We start from the raw sequence: 19,705 nt of genomic DNA, 5'->3' as shown, positions 1-19,705 counted from the left end.
GACTCGATCGCCGAATGACGAGGACGACGCCATGTTTGTTTATAAACAGTAAAAGTAGTCCTACTTGACCTTTGATATTTGCATCTCTATCCGCATATGACCCCAACGGATATCGTTTTTATCCGTTGGCTTTATCCTGCCGAGAAACCTGCCCATTATATGATAAATACTTATACTATACATCGTACTAATTAAGGAATGACACATCATCGTAACATCTTATATATCCATGTAGCACAACGGTCCTTTGATTCTGTAGCACAAAAAACATCACCCCGAATTACTGTGTAACGGTTAACCCGTTGTTTTCAGACGTTCCATTCAGACAAATAAATCAGGTGTGACAGTTACCGGTTATAAAGAATTGATATTCAGCATGATGACGTATGATTACGTATGAGTGAGTGAGTGAGTGAGTGGGTTTTGGGTGGGTGAGTGAGTGGGTTTTGGGTGAGTGGGTTTTGGGTGAGTGAGTGAGTGAGTGAGTGAATGAGTGAGTGGGTTTTGGGTGGGTGAGTGAGTGGTTTATGGGTGAGTGAGTGAGTGAGTGGGTTTTGGGTGGGTGAGTGAGTGGGTTTTGGGTGAGTGAGTGAGTGGGTTTTGGGTGGGTGAGTGAGTGGGTTTTTGTTGAGTGAGTGAGTGAGTGAGTGAGTGAGTGAGTGAGTGGGTTTTGGGTGGGTGAGTGAGTGGGTTTTGGGTGAGTGAGTGAGTGAGTGAGTGAGTGGGTTTTGGGTGGGTGAGTGGGTGAGTGAGTGAGTGAGTGAGTTTGTTTTAGGTAAGTGAGTGAGTGAGTGAGTGAGTGAGTGGGTTTTGGGTGGGTGAGTGAGTGAGTGAGTGGGTGGTTTTTTTGGTGAGTGAGTGAGTGGGTTTTGGGTGAGTGAGTGAGTGAGTGGGTGGGTTTTGGGTGAGTGAGTGAGAGTGAGTGAGAGAGTGTGGACGAAATACAAGACTGTTAAGTCGACGTAAAAGCTATAATTGATGATGATAATATATGAATGTTATTGGAACAAGCGCAGCGTGTGATAGATTTAAATACGTTGGACACAGTAACATGTTTCAACACCTTTTGAAACGGTAAAATTAGATACATTTAAACGTTAGTAGCATATAAACACTTGAATTGAAAGGTCTACAAAAATATATTTCTTCTAATAGAAGGTCCACAAGGGTATTCAGAAAAGAACCATAACTCGTTACGACAAAAATAGTTCTCTTGATATTCAATACTGGACATTTTCCCACACCCAACGTATTGTTGTTGTTCATAAAAGTTAACGAGAGGATGTTTAGTGGGGGGCTTGACGTATCTTTTCAGATGTTGTTATTCTGACATTACCCACTATTTATTGGAGGATAGTGGAAATGAATATAGACTGTCATGTTGTCTGACCGTAGCTAGGATTTGTTATCTTAACAATCACTGGGTGTGACCATGTGGACAGTTTTACATTAGGGGTTGTGATTTTTACAATTGCCCAAATGTTCCTGCTGAGTATTGGAGCTTGCCAAAGGTAACATTTTATTATTAGAGTATAGTAAATACTTAATACCATGTATACAGGATATATTCAGGATTTTTAGCCGTTTCTTCCCCTGTTCGTTATTCTGATGGAGAGAAGTCACTCATGCATTCTATGTAAAAGAATATCAGACTTGGTAAGAATCCGTGTTTATCTGTAACAACTTCCAACTGTTGACATTTCAGTGAACTTGGCAAGTGGTGGTGAATTGTGATATTCATATTATCATAACCTGTCTAATTGTACATAAATTTGTGTTAAATCATAAATATTCAAAGGGACTGTTCCCTACACCGTCCATATCTTAATTAATAAACATTATTTGTTGTATGGATTATATAAAGATTTTATCTAAGTATATGTTTGACATTTTGCGTGCATGAAAGATGGGATTAAGGGAGAAAGGAAATATTTTCCTAAAAGTTTCCAATAACAAATGGAGGAAATAGGAAATGGCCGAACCTGTAGAAAGCATCAAATCCGTGACAGATGTGACAGATCTCACAGGATGACATTCAACAGGCCTATTACCTTGTGATCACGTTAGCGGTTTTTTTAACAGTTAAGAAAAAGATCAGAAATTTGAAGTGAACTACATTGGAAAATAAGAGAAGAAATTGATAGTCAATGTTTTTTATCATAAAAACTCCCTGTTCAGTACACAACAGTTGTTAGTACTTTCAAGTACTTCTCTTACTCTGTGATGATATATTATGTCAAAGTGAAAAACAAAAAACATTAACATGCAACAAAGATTTTTTATTGCACTTGTTAATTTGCTTATTGTTGATATGCACGTGTTCAGATTAATGAAAACATATACTATATCAACTATAATATGCTTCCGTGTGTGATTGCGTATAATACTTGCATATTGGCTCCCCATTTCTCACAATACTTTATATGAAAGCAAAATTTTGTGTTTAATTAACCTAGTCTCTCATGTGAGAGACTGATTTCAAACCGCATGTCTTGGTGTTACACAGCCAGTGTGCCAACTCTCGTGTATCTACATTAATGTTTCGCCCTCGCGATCTAACGTTATAACATTTCAGGGATTAGACATCCTCTCATACACAACAGATGCGTTCTGGACATATTATCTTTCGGTTTCATAGTCTGTACTGTCTTAAAATTGACTTTATTAGCCTTCGAATGTTACGTCTAGTACACACAAACAGGACCGTTAACTTTATATAATGAATGTTGCAGTCAGTGGATCTGTCAGTTTGCTGACCAACTGTTGGTAATATCCGTTTTCTTTTGGCAAATAAGGGGATAGTTAGTAACACAAAAATACGATATACAACGATCTTTTTTCACAACTATCACGAAATCAGTCGACACTGACACCGCATCTACCCCGCGGTAGACTGGACACAGTTATGTGCGCACCGATTATATGTTCCCTACCGACAGGATGGGGTGGTGGTTTGGTCTGTTGTCTAATAAATGCTGTGCGGCGCCTTTGATGTCGCCTCTAGCCATGCATGTAGTAGAAGTAAAAGACGATCAGGGTGGCCTGGAAGTAAACAAGATTCTTTCTTGTTGCATATCAAGGGACCAATTCATCTGTCTTTGGGGTTTTGTTATGTATGTGTAGCCCAGTGTATCCACAATTAACTAGAAAGTTTCATATCTACAAGCAAGGTATTTGCCCACACCAAATATGTTTTTGCTGAATTGCGTCAGTGTGGTTTATCAACACTTGTTTCACGCTTGCGTCAGTGTGGTTCACCAACACTTGTATATAACGCTTGTGGTTTATCAACACTTGTATAACGCTTATTCACGCTTGGTGTGGCAGACTGAAATTGAACATTATCATAGCGACAGCAGGGATAATAGAGGTCATAAGACACAACTTTATTTGCTTTTCAGGCCACAGAGTGGCATATGAAGATCATACACATATATGTTACACATATATGTTTACGTTACTTCTTTGATAGGCATGTAGAAGTTGCAGTACTAAGTAAGGATAAGATTTATGGATGAACAACTTCTTTAAAACATTAAAGAGCGACGTTTTGGTGTTGGTAAACTTGCTTGATAATAGTGTTAGAACCTACACCGATACGCCGCTCTTAATTGTAATAAAGAAGTGGTTCATCCATAAATCTTATCCTTACTTATGTTTAAGTGCAAATATTGTGTTCAATAAAAGAAAACTTTGATAGCTTTTTAACACCCCTTTTTTGACGTATAGTATTACCGGGGAATGTTCAAATTAGTTGCTTCATTTACTCCAACGTCAAGCGTCTGAACAGGACCATAACTTTGGTTATATATCAACTACCTGTCTCTATATCTTAAGTTGTTAAACGGTAATTGCAGTCCAAATTTATCAACTTATTAATCTATTGTTGCAAACGTGACTGATTTGTTTACCCAAAAAGAAATGTAATTGATCATGAACTGCTGAGGCAGTCAAGCACCTCGTAAAACCAGCCATGTTACATGTAGTCCAAAGGTATTAAACTTCATCTATCACTAAAATGTCACCAGTTGGAAGACCAGTTAAACCAGATAAACAAGGATTCTAACTAAGCTTGAATCTATGAAAACTAGCATGTGAATAAACCCAGTTCACTGAAATTTAAATAATTAATGCACTTGCAGTGACCAGTTTACAAGTAATCAGTGATAGTATATAATACTGGGAACGCCAAACAACTTCATTGTAAATAGACATATGCACCTGTGAATGGCTTGGTGGCCGTAGCCTTGTATATCAAAGTTTCAAATACCGAGTGAAACAAAGACGAGGTGCCTGCATACACTGGAAATGATGTATCCTGCATGTCCAGCCACCATCAATATCTCTAGTGATCTTTTCGCGATTCCGAGCATACCCTCAGAACACTAATCTCTTGTTAACAATAGATGTAACTATCTTACTGAATATGCTTAAAAGGTTAATACCTCTGTAATTATTCACGTTATTTATATCACCTTGTTTATGGATTGGGATGATAATACCAATCGACCATGAATTTGGAAAATGTCCATTTTTTTTTTCTAATATCAAATTAAATATTAATTCTTTTAAGATTATATATGCTGTCTAAAATCTCATCCCTCGTTATTGGAGAATCAGGAATATCCTCGGTAACATTTTTGTTTGTATCATATCGAGCGGATCTATCTGGTACTGTAGGCTTTGCGTCTTCAATGGTGGGGTATGACAAAAAAGATTTGTAAAGTGTTGGTACCAATCATTGGTGGTAATATTATTTCTAGATGCATGCTTTTTATTTAAACTTTTGAGGATAGACCAGAATCTTTTAGAATCATATATGCTTTTTTCCCCAAACATTGTTGTTCCTGTTTATAAAATGTATCTCTCATTTGTCTACACACAGCATTATACTTATTTCTTATGCAATTGTACTCATCAAGCGAATTAGTGTCGCTCTGTTTTCTAAACCTATTTAAAAGTTTGCATCTTACCTTTTTCAATCTCTCACACTCAGCGTCAACCATTTATTAACAACAACATCTGATTTTACATTACGGACTTGTCGTTTCATATCGGCACCAGCCAAATATATCACTTCTACGATATTCTACGCTGCTATCAATATTGTTAAACGCTTTTTCGACAGATTTATTGAGTAAGTTTGGAACACTATCTGTTAAAAAGTTTTGTCGAAAGAGCTCTTGTTTGTCATAATCCCATACAAACTTAAACGACCTATCACATTTACTTTCATCGGATAACTGTCGGTCCATGTGAGGCAAGCGTAATTTCAATGTGAGCGGAAGATGTGCCGATTCAGTACGTGACGGTATCGTAAAATCACTCGTGTACTCGAAAAGCGATGATGAGGCAATAACATAACGAATTACACTTGCGCCATTTGCACATATAAACATATAATCTCCCACTTGGGAATCTGTGCCACGTCGTCCGTTCATAATATGAACATGTAACACTGAACATAGATCTAACAGACATTTACAGTTTTGTCAGCTGAGAATCGCTGGACGTTAAAAAAATCAAGAAGGAAATCCCATATGGAGTGATTTTGACTTTCAGTGCGGTCAATTATGTCGTCCTTACAGAATCGGATTTGGTGCCTGTACGAGCATTAAAATCTCCGCTACACAAACTATATATATACTACTCAAAAGAAGTTAAAGAACACCCGATTCTTTCATATTACTATAGCTAATCTGTCTTGGCATGTGAGATTAACTATAGTAATATGAAAGAATTGGGTGTTCTTTAACTTCTTTTGAGTAGTATACATTCGGGAGATTAGATAGTATGTCTATAAGTCTATCTTGAAACATTGTTATTCCATTTTTGCAATACAAGCCAAGTTTGTTATACCAGGTTGAACCTTCCGGGTGGACATACAAACATGAATATAATAAATCAGAATCAAGACTAAATAGTGTTTTATGTTATTTTGTACCATTTTTACATATTTGGAAAACTGTCTTTTATCAATACTAATATCCTACCCGAATGTCTTCCACTGTTTGATATTTTATCCGCATCCTTAGTAATAACTTTATGATCTGGGAAAGCATATTGTAGGTCAAAACTGTTAGTCCATGTTCCAGTTATTCCAACTACGTCGAACCACTTTTGTTAGTTCAAGAAGTCAGTTTCTGTTAACTTTTGTGAAATACCGGAAATATACCAAAAATATAAAATTCAAAAACAAGTCCTCATATTTATCACAAGTGTCTGTTTTTATGGCACCAGGAAGAGTCATATAATCTCGGGTGCTGTCTCTAACATGACCCTGGCCCCATTCCTGGTATGTCCCCTGCCGGACGGGCGGGAGTTGAATCTGGTCAGTCGTCGTGATCCAGTTGTATATCGTCGTTGATGTTCAACACCAGTGTCAACGTTCTTGTGTGGGTCGCGAGGTGTTCGGTTGTGCTCTATCTATATATTCTCCTCCTTATCAACCTCAACAATTTTGTTTCCTTTTAATTTTAATTTGATTTTAAATACCTGGTATTTGGATTCTCGGCTCTAAGTCTAAGTAATTCCTGTCTCTGTGTGTTGGTCAGGTCGTTGGCTATACCAACTCCTTTCTCTCTGAGGACTTCCCTCATTTTCACAGACTGCCATTTGTCCTCCTAGTTACATATTTTAGCAAAATGGTTAAAATGAAACCAATGAGCACGGATATGGTACTGACAAAAAATGGGTACATATCATGGCGAGTATTGGATTCGAAACCACGATCACAAGAATTTGACATGAGGGCGAAACGTTGCACAGCGTATTGCGCCGCCTTAAACGTTTGGGCCACCCCAGGCACCTTGCCTCCTGTTGACCAAGCAAGCTAACAGATATAAGCTGATATAATAAATCACCTCAGTTCATATGAAAGAGCTCGTTCTGAAGTGTCATGAGGTAACACCGTATTAAACATAGTGCCTGTGAGAATAAAATATGTATGGGTATGGAAATATTCCCTACAGCATTAAAAACTAGACTTTGTATATTACATATCACACTTACGTATATGGTTGCATTCTAATCGTGATCAAAACTTATTTGCATCGTAAACTTGCCTTATATGACTAAATGCAAGTATGGATAAACGCAACATTGTCCCATAGGGAAACGTGTCATGACCAGCAGTCAACACTATAACATGTTTAAGAATAGGCGAGCACCTGTTACCAAAAACAGATACACGATTTACGATGTATGTGGATTGAACACAATCATTTTGAATTCTTTGGAGGCAATTGAAACTGAAAGAAATTCGAACTTTATTCGACATTCTTCATGTCAACGTTATTATATCACATTCAAGATGATATTACTTTCTACTATATACAAATGTCTGAATCGTATATTAATACCGTAACAGCATGTGAAGACTGACGGCAAACTGGACATTCGGTTCATCAGTTACTGGTCAGATGGGATGGAAATCAGCAGGCATTGTTGTGACAGTGATCTCACCAATTGGTGCAATGATAAATGTGACCCAAAGTTTACCCTGTGCATTGATGGGTAAGTACCGTGGAATGAGTGGACAATGTTGCGACAATGAAGCTTGTTCTTTGTGTATTGATAAATGTGATCCAATGTTTATCTGGTGCATTGATGGGTAGGTACTTTTTATATATTTATTGACAAACTATACGAGTGAGACATGTTAATTTAGGGACAGTGTTCTATTTGTAGGCTATTGTATCTCATGTAAATAAATGACCCGGACCCCTGTTACCATTAATATATCAGGTTAAGTACATCACTCAAAGGTTATTTTAATGTTGTCTTTCTGATTCTTCTGTGAAAATAGTTTAGGTATTTCCTTCCTCCTCATGAATCAAGAATCACCGTGTATTAGTAATAGAATCACCTTGATTATGTTTGTCACGTGTTTCTGGACTTGAAACTATTTTGAGGCCATTTTTAAGTGCATTTCACTTGATTTAGTTAGATAATAAAGTGAATTTACGCCTTTAATACCAACTCGGTTTAAAATATGTAGGAGGGGAAAATGCTTTACGTCCAATGTATAGTTATGTTACCTGTTGATTTGACAGCATCATATAACAATATTATGTTATTCCAGCCCAGACGGAAGACAGTCATGCTCTCTTTACAAGAGGACCACAAACTACATAGATAACCACAACATAATCCACTTTGGAAGCAGCATTCAAGGAACAGCAAATCCTTTCATCATACAAGTGCCCAAAGCAGTACCGGTAATTTAATTTAAATTACACTCCGTGGTAAAATACACTCAAGTCAGCTTTTATTGTAAATCTTCAAGCCACATATAAGAATCCTTATACTGTTCTGTGAATGATGATAGTAAAACTAACAGACACAGGTCTCGCCATGCCATGTCATAGATTAGGCTCAATGTCTGCCAGCGTCATTGTACATATTTAGAAGAAAGACAATACATGTATTAAGTGAATGATTAAGCAATAAGGGGGCACGGGTGGCCTTGTCGTCTAAGGCGCCGCAATTCGCTGTGCAAAGTTACGTCGCTTGGTTCGCCCCTATAATATTTCTAGGTTTGTCAGCACCATGACCGTGCTCGTTGGTTTCACCGAAGTGGTAAATGTCTGAGACCTGCATTACTTAGGGCTTTCCTCCCACATTAAGCTGACACGCCGTCATATAGATGGAATACTGTTAAAATCGGCGTTAAACATATAACTCACGCACTCATTAAGTAAGAGCAATTTTTTTTAGCTAAGCTAGATTATTGCTGTCTGTAGTGTTAAACAACAAACTAAGCATATACATGTTGATTTCTCCAGACCTCAATAGAAATAACGGTGCAGGTGTATGACAATGATGACACCTCCAGTGACGACCACATGGACACACTCTCCAAACGGATCAACATCCGGGCCAATGCTTCAGAACAGACAGCCGTGTACAACCCATACACAGTGTGGGGAAGGACAAAGTGAGTCAGACTAAGACATGACTGGGATGATACAATAGAATTAGTTAAGGGGCCAGAACTAAACTTTGAACAGAGCGAATAATTTCCTATGTTGTCTATTCAAGGATACTGTTTGGGTTTTGGTCGGTCCAGCATCAGCATAATGTTGATCTGACTGATGCATCTAAACCTCAGGGCCATTTGATTAGCACCCAAGGTTTATTTATAATGATGTTTGGCTCATGTTACAACATAAAGAGGCTAGTCATTGGCACAGAGATAATTCTGTGACAGGAGCGGTTTTAATCTTGACTGTTTAGTGACGCAGATTCATTGATGGTGAAGGGTGGATTGTTACAAAGAAAAGATGGTGTGAATGGGAAACGTTTATGTCTGAAATATTTCAGTCGAGTTGCTGGTGCAATAAACATTGAAGTGCTGGCTGATCTGAGGGATGTTGATGAAATGCTTGGCTTGTTTCAGACGTTACCTGCACCAGGTGAATCCAAATGAAGCTATTAAGCTTAGTTGCACACCACGCTATCTCTAGTACGACAGAACACAGGTTTACCCATGACCTCCTCCGAGTTGCCGTCATAAATTTGTCACCATTTACTTCGATCATTTTCTGAATAATTCAACTTACCTCCCCTTACCAAATTTGTTGAACCAGGTTGTGGAACAATATTGCATTACCCCTTTCGACCATAACCCCGAGCCATAACCCTTTCAGACAAATTGAAGCAATTGTGGCAGTGATTATATGATGAGGCACCTAAATCAAAGTGTTTCATTCATATGAATTTGCACAGCAAGATGAGAGAACAATATGACAAACTGAAATGTTTGGATTGAATTATAATTTCAGGTTACAGATTCAGGTCCGTGCCTACTGCGACCCGGACTGGTACGGGTCAGTGTGTGAGAAATATTGCAAGGCAACCACTGACCCGAGTCACTACACGTGCCACGCACACACAGGAGCAAAAGTGTGCTTTGAAGGTATGTTCAGAAGGTTGATGTCAATGTTGAGTTTGTTACTGCATTATACATTAATTTTCAAAAGAAAGTGCGATTGTGTTTGTCTTGTATTATGACAAGCAAGGACAAGAATTAATCGATGAACAACTTCTTTATTACAATTAAGAGCGACGTTTCGGTGTTGGTTCTAACACTATTATCAAGCAAGTTATTTACAGTACTTACTTTGGAGATTTAATGTGCGCTTTCCGACTGATGCGTATTTCGCACACGGGCCCGGCCAGGCCATTTAATGTGTTTCCGAAAGGGGCGAAAGTGGTGTCTGCAACCCAAGAGGGGTTGCTTATATAAATTTTGGGAATTTTGAGATTTGGAATAGATGCCGATGGGGTTTGGGAGTAGAACTAAGGGAGCTGGGTATGGTGGATGTTTGTTTGTTTATGTGATTTTGATTTGGTAGATTATAGTGTTTTTAGATGCGTTTTATTAGTTCCGTTTTGATTAAGAATACGCCTAAGGCCTTGAAGTTTTCTAGTTTATTTTGTGGGTTAAGTATTGCTTCTAGAGTGAGAGCCTTGTTTAGATTGAGGGTGGTTTGTAATGCGGTTCGATGTGTGAGGTAATGTGTGCAGTGGATGAGTGCGTGTTCTGGGGTTTCTAGTTGTTTTCAGTATGGGCAGTTACCTGTAGTGTTTTTTTATTAGTAATGACAATCATCGGTGAAGTCAGTGACATAAACAAAGGATGAAGCTTGTAATATAAACAATGGGATTATGGCTGATTGGAGTCTTTGATGAGTTGATGGTACGCCGGGGGTATGTAATAGACTTGGTCACGGTTGATTGACGGCTGGAGTTTTTATATGTTGATGGCTTCTTGTAGTTTCCTGATCTTGAAGTCTTTGAGGTTGGTGGCGAGGGTTGTGACTCTCTCCCACTGAATTTGTGGCTTGGGTTGTCACGGATGTGATCTGATAGAGCTGATTTAGAGTCATCTTTGAAGACTGAGCTTTGATGTTCTTTTATTCGGGTTTTGAGGGGCATAGATGTTTCTCCTATGTAAGCTTGTCTACAATTGCATGGAATGTGGTACGCTGCTCCTGATTGTTCTAGCTTGTGACTGGATGATGGTTTCCCCGTGGCTTTAATTGTGTTCATTTGCTTGGTAACGGTGTTAGAGCCTACACCGAAACGTTGCTCTTAATTGTTCATCCATAAATTCTTGTCATTCCTTAGTACTCCAACTTCTAAATGCCGATCAAAGAAGTTGTATTATGACCCTTTCGCATTAGAGTGGTTCCAACGTAAAATAAACTACGTTTATGACGAACACGTCACGGATATAACGAACCGTTGTTTTTGGTCCCGGGCATTTGCGGTATGCTTTAGTTCAAACGCTAATAATGAACTCCGGTTATAACGAACAAAACATATTGGTCCCTTTGAGTTCGTTATAACCGTAGTTCACTGTACAATGAGACCCGTTCGGTCGGATTAGTTCATTCAGGATTATTGATTCATGTTTAGACATTCATGTCACACTGATCATTTAGTGGGTTGTGGAACTTACGGTGTCCCGATTAACAGGGTATCGCCCAGTGATGCTTCATTTCATTAATACAACTGCAGGTTGGGAGGGCGACAACTGCGATCAGGACATCGACGAATGCACAGAAATTAACATGTGTCAACATGGAGGCATTTGTACAAATACACCCGGAAGGTTTGAGTGCATTTGTTTCGTGGGGATCAAAGGTGAGTAGACTTTATCTGATATTAATCTACATTTGGATTCCCAAGAGAAACAGACCACATGGCATTTTTGCTTCTCTATGGTAACAATATGTGAAATTCGTGTCCCCCTCAATGGTATGGCAGTAATACATAGTTTCTACAAAGGCCTAAACTCTCGATACGCGGGCAGAGATGGGGTGGGGAGTGCAAGGTTCCGTACTCCCCACCCCCTCAACAATACAACCTCCCCTATCAACGCACATTTATAGTAATCGAGTGGAAGTATTAAACACACAAAACAAAAAGTAACAATAAATGGATTAATTTGGTTCTCGAATTTGTTAAGTGCTCCCCCATTTTCTAAAATATGAGTCCTCACACATGCACACACACAAACCAAGTAACCAAGCACACACAAACGCGGGCACACAGATTCATATGTGCAAGCAATTTGTCAAATTTATTTAGCGTTTCAATACAAGGTATAAATGCTTGAAACACCGGCTGTAACTCAACATTTGGTTGTTTGGTTTGTTGTTTAACGCCACACTCAGCAATATTCCAGCGGTCTGTAAATAATCGAGTCTGGACCAGACAATCCAGTGATTGACCCCATGAGCATCGATCCACGCAATTGGTATCGATGGCATGCATCAACCACGTCAGCGAGTCTGACCACCCAATCCCGTTAGTCGCCCCCTACGACAAGAATAGTCGCCTGTTACGGCAAGCATGGGTTGCTGAAGATCCATCTACCCCGGATCTTCACGGGTAGTAACGCTCAAGAGGAAGAACGCGACGTTAAGCCCCATATCATATGCTGCTTGTTATTCGCTGTATACTTCAACTTTGTTCAGGAAGACGATGTGAAAACATCACCAACCAGTGTGCACTGAAGCCGTGTCTGAATGGAGGAACATGCGACGGAAACGAAACAGGCTTCAACTGCGCATGCTCAGTTGAGTGGACTGGAGAGAGATGCGAAGAGATGGTTAATTTCTGTGCCAGCGCCCCCTGTTACAGAGGGACTTGTACACCGGACCACTTGACGGCAAATGGGTTCAAGTGTGATTGTGATTTTGCATGGGTGGGGAAAAGATGCAGCCAAAGTGTGGGTAGGTGTGATGTTGTCTTAGATGTTAATATGAATGTCTTGAGTGAGTCCCGTGCTGCATTCCAGAATCCAGCAAACAGGCAGAATAGGCAAGTAGGTTGACGCCCTCGTCTCACACTTATACAAGCACAGCTGCCTTCTATAGTGAGTGAGTGAGGTGGGTTTAACGCCGTTTTTAACAGTATTCCAGTTATGTCTCGGCGTGTCAGCTTAATGTGGGGGAAAAGCCTGAATTGATGCAGGTCTAAGACGTTTACTACTTCGGCGAAACCCACGAGCACAGGTATGGTGCTGACAAACCTAGAAGCATAATCGGGGTGAACCGGGATTCGAACCCACATTCATAGGTTTCTGGCCTGCCAAAGAGACGCAACTCTGCACATTGAATCGCGGCGCCTTAGACGACTGGGCCACCTGTGTCCCACTTCCTTCTAGAGAATTCGCGAGACTTGAATAATGCCGTACATCAACAAATGTAAAACAAGGAAGAAGGCAAGCTCCCCACAGCTGAAAACTCAACAATGTGATAGCAGCGAAGGCGTCACGCGCTGGGATGGAGGTTGACCATTAACATCAAAGGGAGGTCACTCTTTATCAAGGTCACTACCAAGGTCAATATTATACGAACGCCTCAATCAATGTACCACTAACTAACATCAGCAACAAAGTAACGATATGAACTGCCACATAACAGGAAATGGAGATGCCGTCAGACAAGACACAGGTTACATGGTTTTTGGTTTTCCTTCTGGACAGTGTATCGAGCCAACGTATTGAGTCAGATGACTGTGTACATTGTTTGATATAACGATTGTTGATGAGGATCTGATCCACACATTTTGAGACCAAAGTAAAGGCATTTCTTGTTCTATCAAAACTAAAATGGAATTAAGGACAAAGAGGATTTCATGGCGATTAATTATGCTATTTTTGCTTAATCACGTTTTTCTTTAAATGACTATTTCGTCATCATGAATTGTCTAATAATAAAGTAACACATTTGAATGGATAAAATAGCCAAAGACTTCATTTTCAATAATTATTTCATACAGGCTTTGGATGACATTATAATTATTCCTAAAAACCTCATGTTCTTTGTATTCAGACACTGTCAACATCACGCTCCTGGGAGAGATTGATCACACAAACAGAGGTGACCTGACTGATGGCTTGAACAGACTCATTGCAGAACTTGGGGAAATTCCAGGAAAAGTGGATGTCACGTTTACAACAAATACACAAACAGAATGCAAGTGAGTGATAGACAGTGAATGAGTGTATGTGAATGACTGCATGAGTGAGTTGGATATATCGCCAACAGTATTCCAGTTATATCATGGCATGTCAGCGCAATGTGGAAGGAAAGCACAAGTGATGCAGGTCATGGTGCTGACAAATCGGGGCGAACAGGGATTCGAATTCATGATCATAGGTCTTGGCTTACCCCAAGGAAGCAACTCTTCAGTGAGAACTGCGGTGCCTTAAACGACTGGGCTACCCGTGCCCCCGAGTGACAAACAGGATGCTGCTATACCAGTATGACAAATAGGGGCCTACTTGACTTTAGAATTTGAGTATTCAGTCCTGCAATGAATGTCACGATCTCAACTAAGTTTGTTTTGAATATATATTTCAGTTATACTACAACGTACGTACAACTCTATTCAGCTTTGGAGAACGGCGCCTTTCTGGACAGTGCTTCAGTAAATGTGATCTTCGAATCCAACCGTGATGAAGTCCTCAATGAATATCTGCCTCTTCCGTTGTACTCTCCCCGACAAGAAGAGAAGTCGACGGCGAAGGTAAACTACACGATGCCAACAGAGGTTGTTGTCGATGCCTTGTTAACGTCTATATAACAAAATAACACAAAATGTATTGCCTTTTGTAAGGACGTATATTCGTTTGTTTTGTTGTTGTGTGACGCCACACTAAGAAGTATTCCAGCCATAGGTCTGAACTTGTCGAGGCTGGACCAGACAATCCAGTGATTTACGACATGGGCAGGAATCAACACACATGAGATACAATGACCATCAATCGGTCTTGTCACGGATCCTGAACACCCAATCTATTTAGCCGCCTCTTAAAGTAACATTTGAAATCATAAATCAATTTTATTCTCGGGTACACTATTCTTATTTGATATGCAAGTTAATGTCGTAACACTTTCTTTGATTAGATCAGTTTAGATTACTACAGGTCAATACATGCGTATTTCAGAGACCACATGACAGTTGGGACACCGACCAGTATGTGTTGGTCGTTCTACTGCCTTTAGGACTTGTCCTAATGATTGTACTCCCTCTGATGGCTTTTGGCATCTGGAAAAGAAGATCGTAAGTGGTACATGACATACCAATTGATTAACTTATTGCGTTGTACAAAGAGAGGTGTCAATCAGACCTCTTAATACAATCGAGCTGATCCCTCAAGACATATCATGCACCGTCCATTTGAACTGGGATTGTTTTGAAAGAATATAGTTTAACCTCAGGTTTTACATACAAAAGATGGTTGCTCACGATGTTGGATGTCCTGAATACACTGCTCGGCTCCTCCTTTTAGAGATATTTATTTGTAAGCCTGAAACAATTTTCTGTTTCTGACACGATTCATCAGGCCCCCAACACCCAACACGTGGGACACGGCTAAGAGAATTGTCAACCCATGTAACCAGTAAAGTTTCATAAATGTGAAGATATTGTTCTCTTGCATCGTATTGATATATACCGATACAGGGAGCGCGCTTTGGGGTTTTAAAAATGATTTCATAGCTATGTTGTAGATATGTGTAGCCCTGAACTTTATAGACTCGTTAAGCGGGCACATAAAACTTATATGATTTATTATAATGCTCTGGGCACTAATAACATTCGAAAAGAATTCGTTTTTGTTTTATCAAGCATTGAAGTGAACAACTGTTAATTTTCCAATTTCAAGAGACACGTCACAATGCATAGAAGACGAAAACGATCAAATCGACTCATTTGGGATGGATGTGCCACGCAACAGGAACCCAAACAGACCTGGTACAATTACAGGAAGTCTTCAGGGTGCAAATGTATCTCCAGATGGTAACCCATGTCTTCACTTCCATGACGTAGATGAAGGGGCACTCGACACACACTGTGATGACGCATCAAACATCCACGGAGCAACTGGAGATATGACCCTTGTCCCGTGGAGCCAAGAGGCTGCAAGCGTTTCTCCAGATGACAACGCGCGTCATGGTGACATAACACCACTCGATACTCACCGCCATGCCACATCAAATATCCACAACGGAACTGGAGATATGACCCTTGACCTGCGGAGTCTACGTGGTGCAAGCGTTTTGGAATCTGTCAACACGGGTCTTCATGACGAAGCGACATTCGAAGCTCGCCATCATGTCGCTGCACATCTGCTTTTTGATGTGCTCCATCTGCGTCAGACCATCAACCATGAACCGCTCGATCGTTGTGAGGAAGAGGATACAGACAGCACTCTCACCGATGACACTAATGTTGAGAACATCTCAGAGGAAGACCCTTATGTCGATGTTGTTGTTTTAAACATGTAGTTTTAGTTGCCCCAGACGATGTATTGTCAACTAATAAGAATAACGAAAGGACATGTGTATCGTTATCACCTGGTGTCAGTGGACTTTCAGTGATCCATTCATATATTTTTTCGCCAGTAATTTGGTCATACGCCGAATTTCTGTTAGGCTAGACTGGTTATTCTCTCTGAGGTTGACGTTTTATGTATATTTGACATACTTCTCTTTGCTAAATCAGCTCTTAACGTTAATTATAGTTAAAATGAACACTGCGTTTGATGCCATTCTGATCTAATATACTATAGACAATGTAAGACATTAAAAGCATCTCTGCCATGAGACTGATAGAAGACCGGAATGCCAACACCGCACTGTCATCGCAACTATCCGAGTGTGTCAGAAGCGGTTGATAGCTCAGTGGTTGAATCATTGACTTGCACGGCGGCTGACCGGGTTCTAATCCCATGATAATCACACAATATGTAGAATCTGTTTGCGTTTGATGTAATGAATGTGGGACACGAAAACATGAACGCAAACCTGGGTCCGTGGGGGTAGTCTGTTGTGAAAGGGCCAGCTCGTCACGCCAAAGGCCTGTGTTCGATCTCTCACTTGTTTTGGATGGAATATTGTTTAAGGCGATGTAAACCCAACTCGCTCCGACCTCACTCAGCCATTTATAAATACTGATAATTTTCTTATATTTACTTATCCAGATAGATATGGAGTCTAGTTAGTAAATAGGGATCAATTACATGATGTACATATCGTATCAGATATATGCAGGTGTGTCTTAATCATTATAGACTAGCAGCAAGTTCAAGTTTGCAAAGGGCGGTCGGGTAGCCTAGTGGTTAAAGCGTTCGCTCGTCACGCCGAAGACCCGGGTTCGATTCCCGACATGGGTACAATGTGTGAAGCCCATTTCTGGTGTCCCCCGCCGTGATATTGCTGGAATATTGCTAAAAGCGGCGTCAAACCATACTTACTCACTCACTCACTCACTCAAGTTTGCAAAAAGAATAATCTCTAAGTTTTGTTTATTCACTGTCAAGTTATTCACGAGACTTGTGCTACTCCACATGTCAACTTTTGAAGAGAGGTTAGGCATGAAACACAAGGCGCATGCAGCGATTACTAGACAAAGAATAACTGATAATACATGCAGACAATTGTCGTCCATACATGCATTGTAAATAATTTTATAAGATTTCTATTTCCTTGAATAATATTCTCGAAACAATCGACATTAATACAAATGAGAACTCGCGCTTGTTGACATTAGAGTAGCTGAGTAATCGTTCCAGATAACAAAATGAGATTTCTGTAATATGAATGAAATGGCGCCAAACCCAAACCAAGACTTGAGTCAATTTCCCACTTCATAAAAAACACATTGATCAACTATGTGTGGCTTGGTCATTCAATGTGAGGATGGAACTGTTTAAAAAATGTCTTAGCTAATATTTTGGCGTAACTACACAAATATTTCTCAATCAATGTATGATATAATAGATTGCCATATCCATACCCATTGAGGTACGGTGAAACGTCACCAATCTTCCATGTTTGTTGTAAAAGCCGACTACAATGAAGACAGGTTCGTTTTAATATGTGAGCAGACCGATTGTATCTCACTGTATCCCTGATAGCGGATTGTTTACATGCCGCCATGACATTGCTGGCTGCAAAATATCATTTACTAACTTCGCTTTGTCACTGTATTTCCACAACACAACAGATCCGAAACTAACAGATAAAACATGTAAAACGCCGTGAGTCAGGCCTTTGATACACCTTTTAAGGCAGTCCAGTGACCACTAAAGTCCATAGACTTGATCGAGGACGCATCCATATATATCACTGTAAAGATATCGTTCTTGGAATAAATATACTTATATGCTTAGTCTTTAATTAGCCTTTACAATGTTCAAAGTGGATACATATGTGCTTCTTGGTAACCAAAACTTCCAAGTCATCTCTGCAGCAGAGTTTATACTTTAGTGATGTCGTTCTATTTGCGTCACGTAATTAAGATGTAACTGTCATGTATAAATAGTAACATTTGTGTAGCCTCTGTAGTTTCACTTACGCATTAAAGGCAGTTTATTATATTGATGGCGGACTCATTCTATCATGTTCAATGCTTAGAGTGAACTGTTTCTTTGGCAATCGAAGTTGGATGTAACAGAGGACATATGTGGCTTGTTTCAATCTTAATAAATAATGGAAATATAACGTAATTAAAACATTGTGGAAAAGTATTCTTCATCAGTCATGACGTTTTCAATAACGTTTGGGGGTTTAACGCCCCTTTGGGCAGTATTTCAGTTATAACACTGGTGTCAACTTCATTTGTGAGGAATGCCCGAAGTGATGCAGATATTGTGTAAATTAATCTGTTTTTCATGACGACCAATTGCTACACCTTACCCCATCATCAAACGAGTAGAAGGCGTACCACGGACATGGTCGACACATTTATTGTCTTGGGGATGCTCTTCCTAATATTGTTGGTCGGGTAGCCTTGTGGTTAAAGCGTTCACTCGTCACGCCGAAGTCCCAGGTTCGATTCCCGACATGGGTACAATACGTAAAGCCCATTTCTGTTGTTCCCCCGCCGTGATATTGCTGGAATATTGTTTAGCAATAGCGCCGTAAAACCCTACTCACTCCTAATATTGCGTTTTGTGCCATCATGTTCTACTCCATAAGAGCCAGTTAAAGAGGATCTGGTGATTATACAACGGGTGGCCTGGTTATCAGTGTGTGATTGTTCATGCTGTCTAGCATTGGCTTTTCTGGTCCCTAACTATTTACAGGCCGCCGTGATAGAGCTGCCGTATTGCTGAGTGCGGCGTGACACAACACTCACGTAATCAAAAGATGTTATGTTACAGTTTTACTTTCATAGCTGTTTTCGTTCACACGCAATTCAGTCAGATCACTTCCACCTGCGGGCGCCATGAATACAATAACACTTCGCAGTGAGGACGCTGTCTTTGTTTAGCGACGCTCTCTTTGTTTGGCGACTGCAGTAAACAGCAACAGGCGACCAGGACATATAAGGTATGGATCCCAGGGCTAGTATTTACACTTGCTAAGCACTTGCTGTACATGCCAAAATGGACTTCATCGTGAATTTGACTGAGATGGAAAAGTAGCATGGAATAGCAGACGTTGCACAGTACTTCCAGACAGATGTGAGTAATGGAAGTAAATATTTACCACAACAGAAGGAAGTATTAAACACGGACCCACATTCGCCCTGGAGCGAATTCAGTAATGATTTAGTCACGTGTAATATACGTCACAACAGATGTGCGCGAGAACGTCTGTAGTCTCCGGTTATCTCTTGGTTAAACTATTGTATGTTTTCGTTATCGAATTTAATTATACGCATTGACTGTGTATTT

The 19,705-nt window shown here is 39.9% G+C and overlaps 2 protein-coding genes and 1 long non-coding RNA gene across 3 annotated transcripts; all 3 read left to right on the top strand.

The window, feature by feature from the left end:
• Window positions 1–8,089: 8,089 nt before the first annotated feature.
• LOC125381017 lies at window positions 8,090–9,915 on the top strand. Its single transcript, XR_007221601.1, has 3 exons — window positions 8,090–8,219; window positions 8,787–8,938; window positions 9,786–9,915. It is a non-coding gene; the product is annotated as an uncharacterized LOC125381017 (long non-coding RNA).
• Window positions 9,916–12,448: 2,533 nt separating this feature from the next.
• Window positions 12,449–14,604, top strand: LOC124133816 (fibropellin-1-like). Its single transcript, XM_046498358.2, has 3 exons — window positions 12,449–12,746; window positions 13,851–13,998; window positions 14,382–14,604. Exons 1-3 carry the CDS (start codon window positions 12,449–12,451, stop codon window positions 14,602–14,604), a joined length of 669 nt encoding a protein of 222 aa, XP_046354314.2.
• A 378-nt stretch (window positions 14,605–14,982) lies between these two features.
• LOC124133809 lies at window positions 14,983–16,751 on the top strand. The gene is made up of 2 exons (XM_046498352.2): window positions 14,983–15,084; window positions 15,689–16,751. Exons 1-2 carry the CDS (start codon window positions 15,038–15,040, stop codon window positions 16,308–16,310), a joined length of 669 nt encoding a protein of 222 aa, XP_046354308.2. The 5' UTR covers window positions 14,983–15,037; the 3' UTR covers window positions 16,311–16,751.
• The last annotated feature ends 2,954 nt before the right edge of the window (window positions 16,752–19,705 follow it).

This window comes from Haliotis rufescens, unplaced genomic scaffold, assembly GCF_023055435.1.
Source record: "Haliotis rufescens isolate VD_foot unplaced genomic scaffold, xgHalRufe1.0.p SCAF_16, whole genome shotgun sequence".
Classification (NCBI taxonomy): Eukaryota; Metazoa; Mollusca; class Gastropoda; order Lepetellida; family Haliotidae; genus Haliotis; species Haliotis rufescens.
The sequence above is the reverse complement of the archived record's forward strand: the minus strand, read 5'-3'. Positions and strand labels throughout refer to the sequence as shown.

Excerpts from the sequence above, each read along its gene's own strand:
- LOC124133816 (XM_046498358.2), top strand. The coding sequence starts at position 12,449 with ATGCTGCTTGTTATTCGCTGTATACTTCAACTTTGTTCAGGAAGACGA. Across the intron at positions 12,747-13,850 it reads AAGATGCAGCCAAAGTGTGG|ACACTGTCAACATCACGCTC; the intron begins GTAGGTGTGATG and ends CTTTGTATTCAG. Across the intron at positions 13,999-14,381 it reads AATACACAAACAGAATGCAA|TTATACTACAACGTACGTAC; the intron begins GTGAGTGATAGA and ends TATATATTTCAG.
- LOC124133809 (XM_046498352.2), top strand. The coding sequence starts at position 15,038 with ATGATTGTACTCCCTCTGATGGCTTTTGGCATCTGGAAAAGAAGATC. Across the intron at positions 15,085-15,688 it reads GGCATCTGGAAAAGAAGATC|AGACACGTCACAATGCATAG; the intron begins GTAAGTGGTACA and ends TCCAATTTCAAG.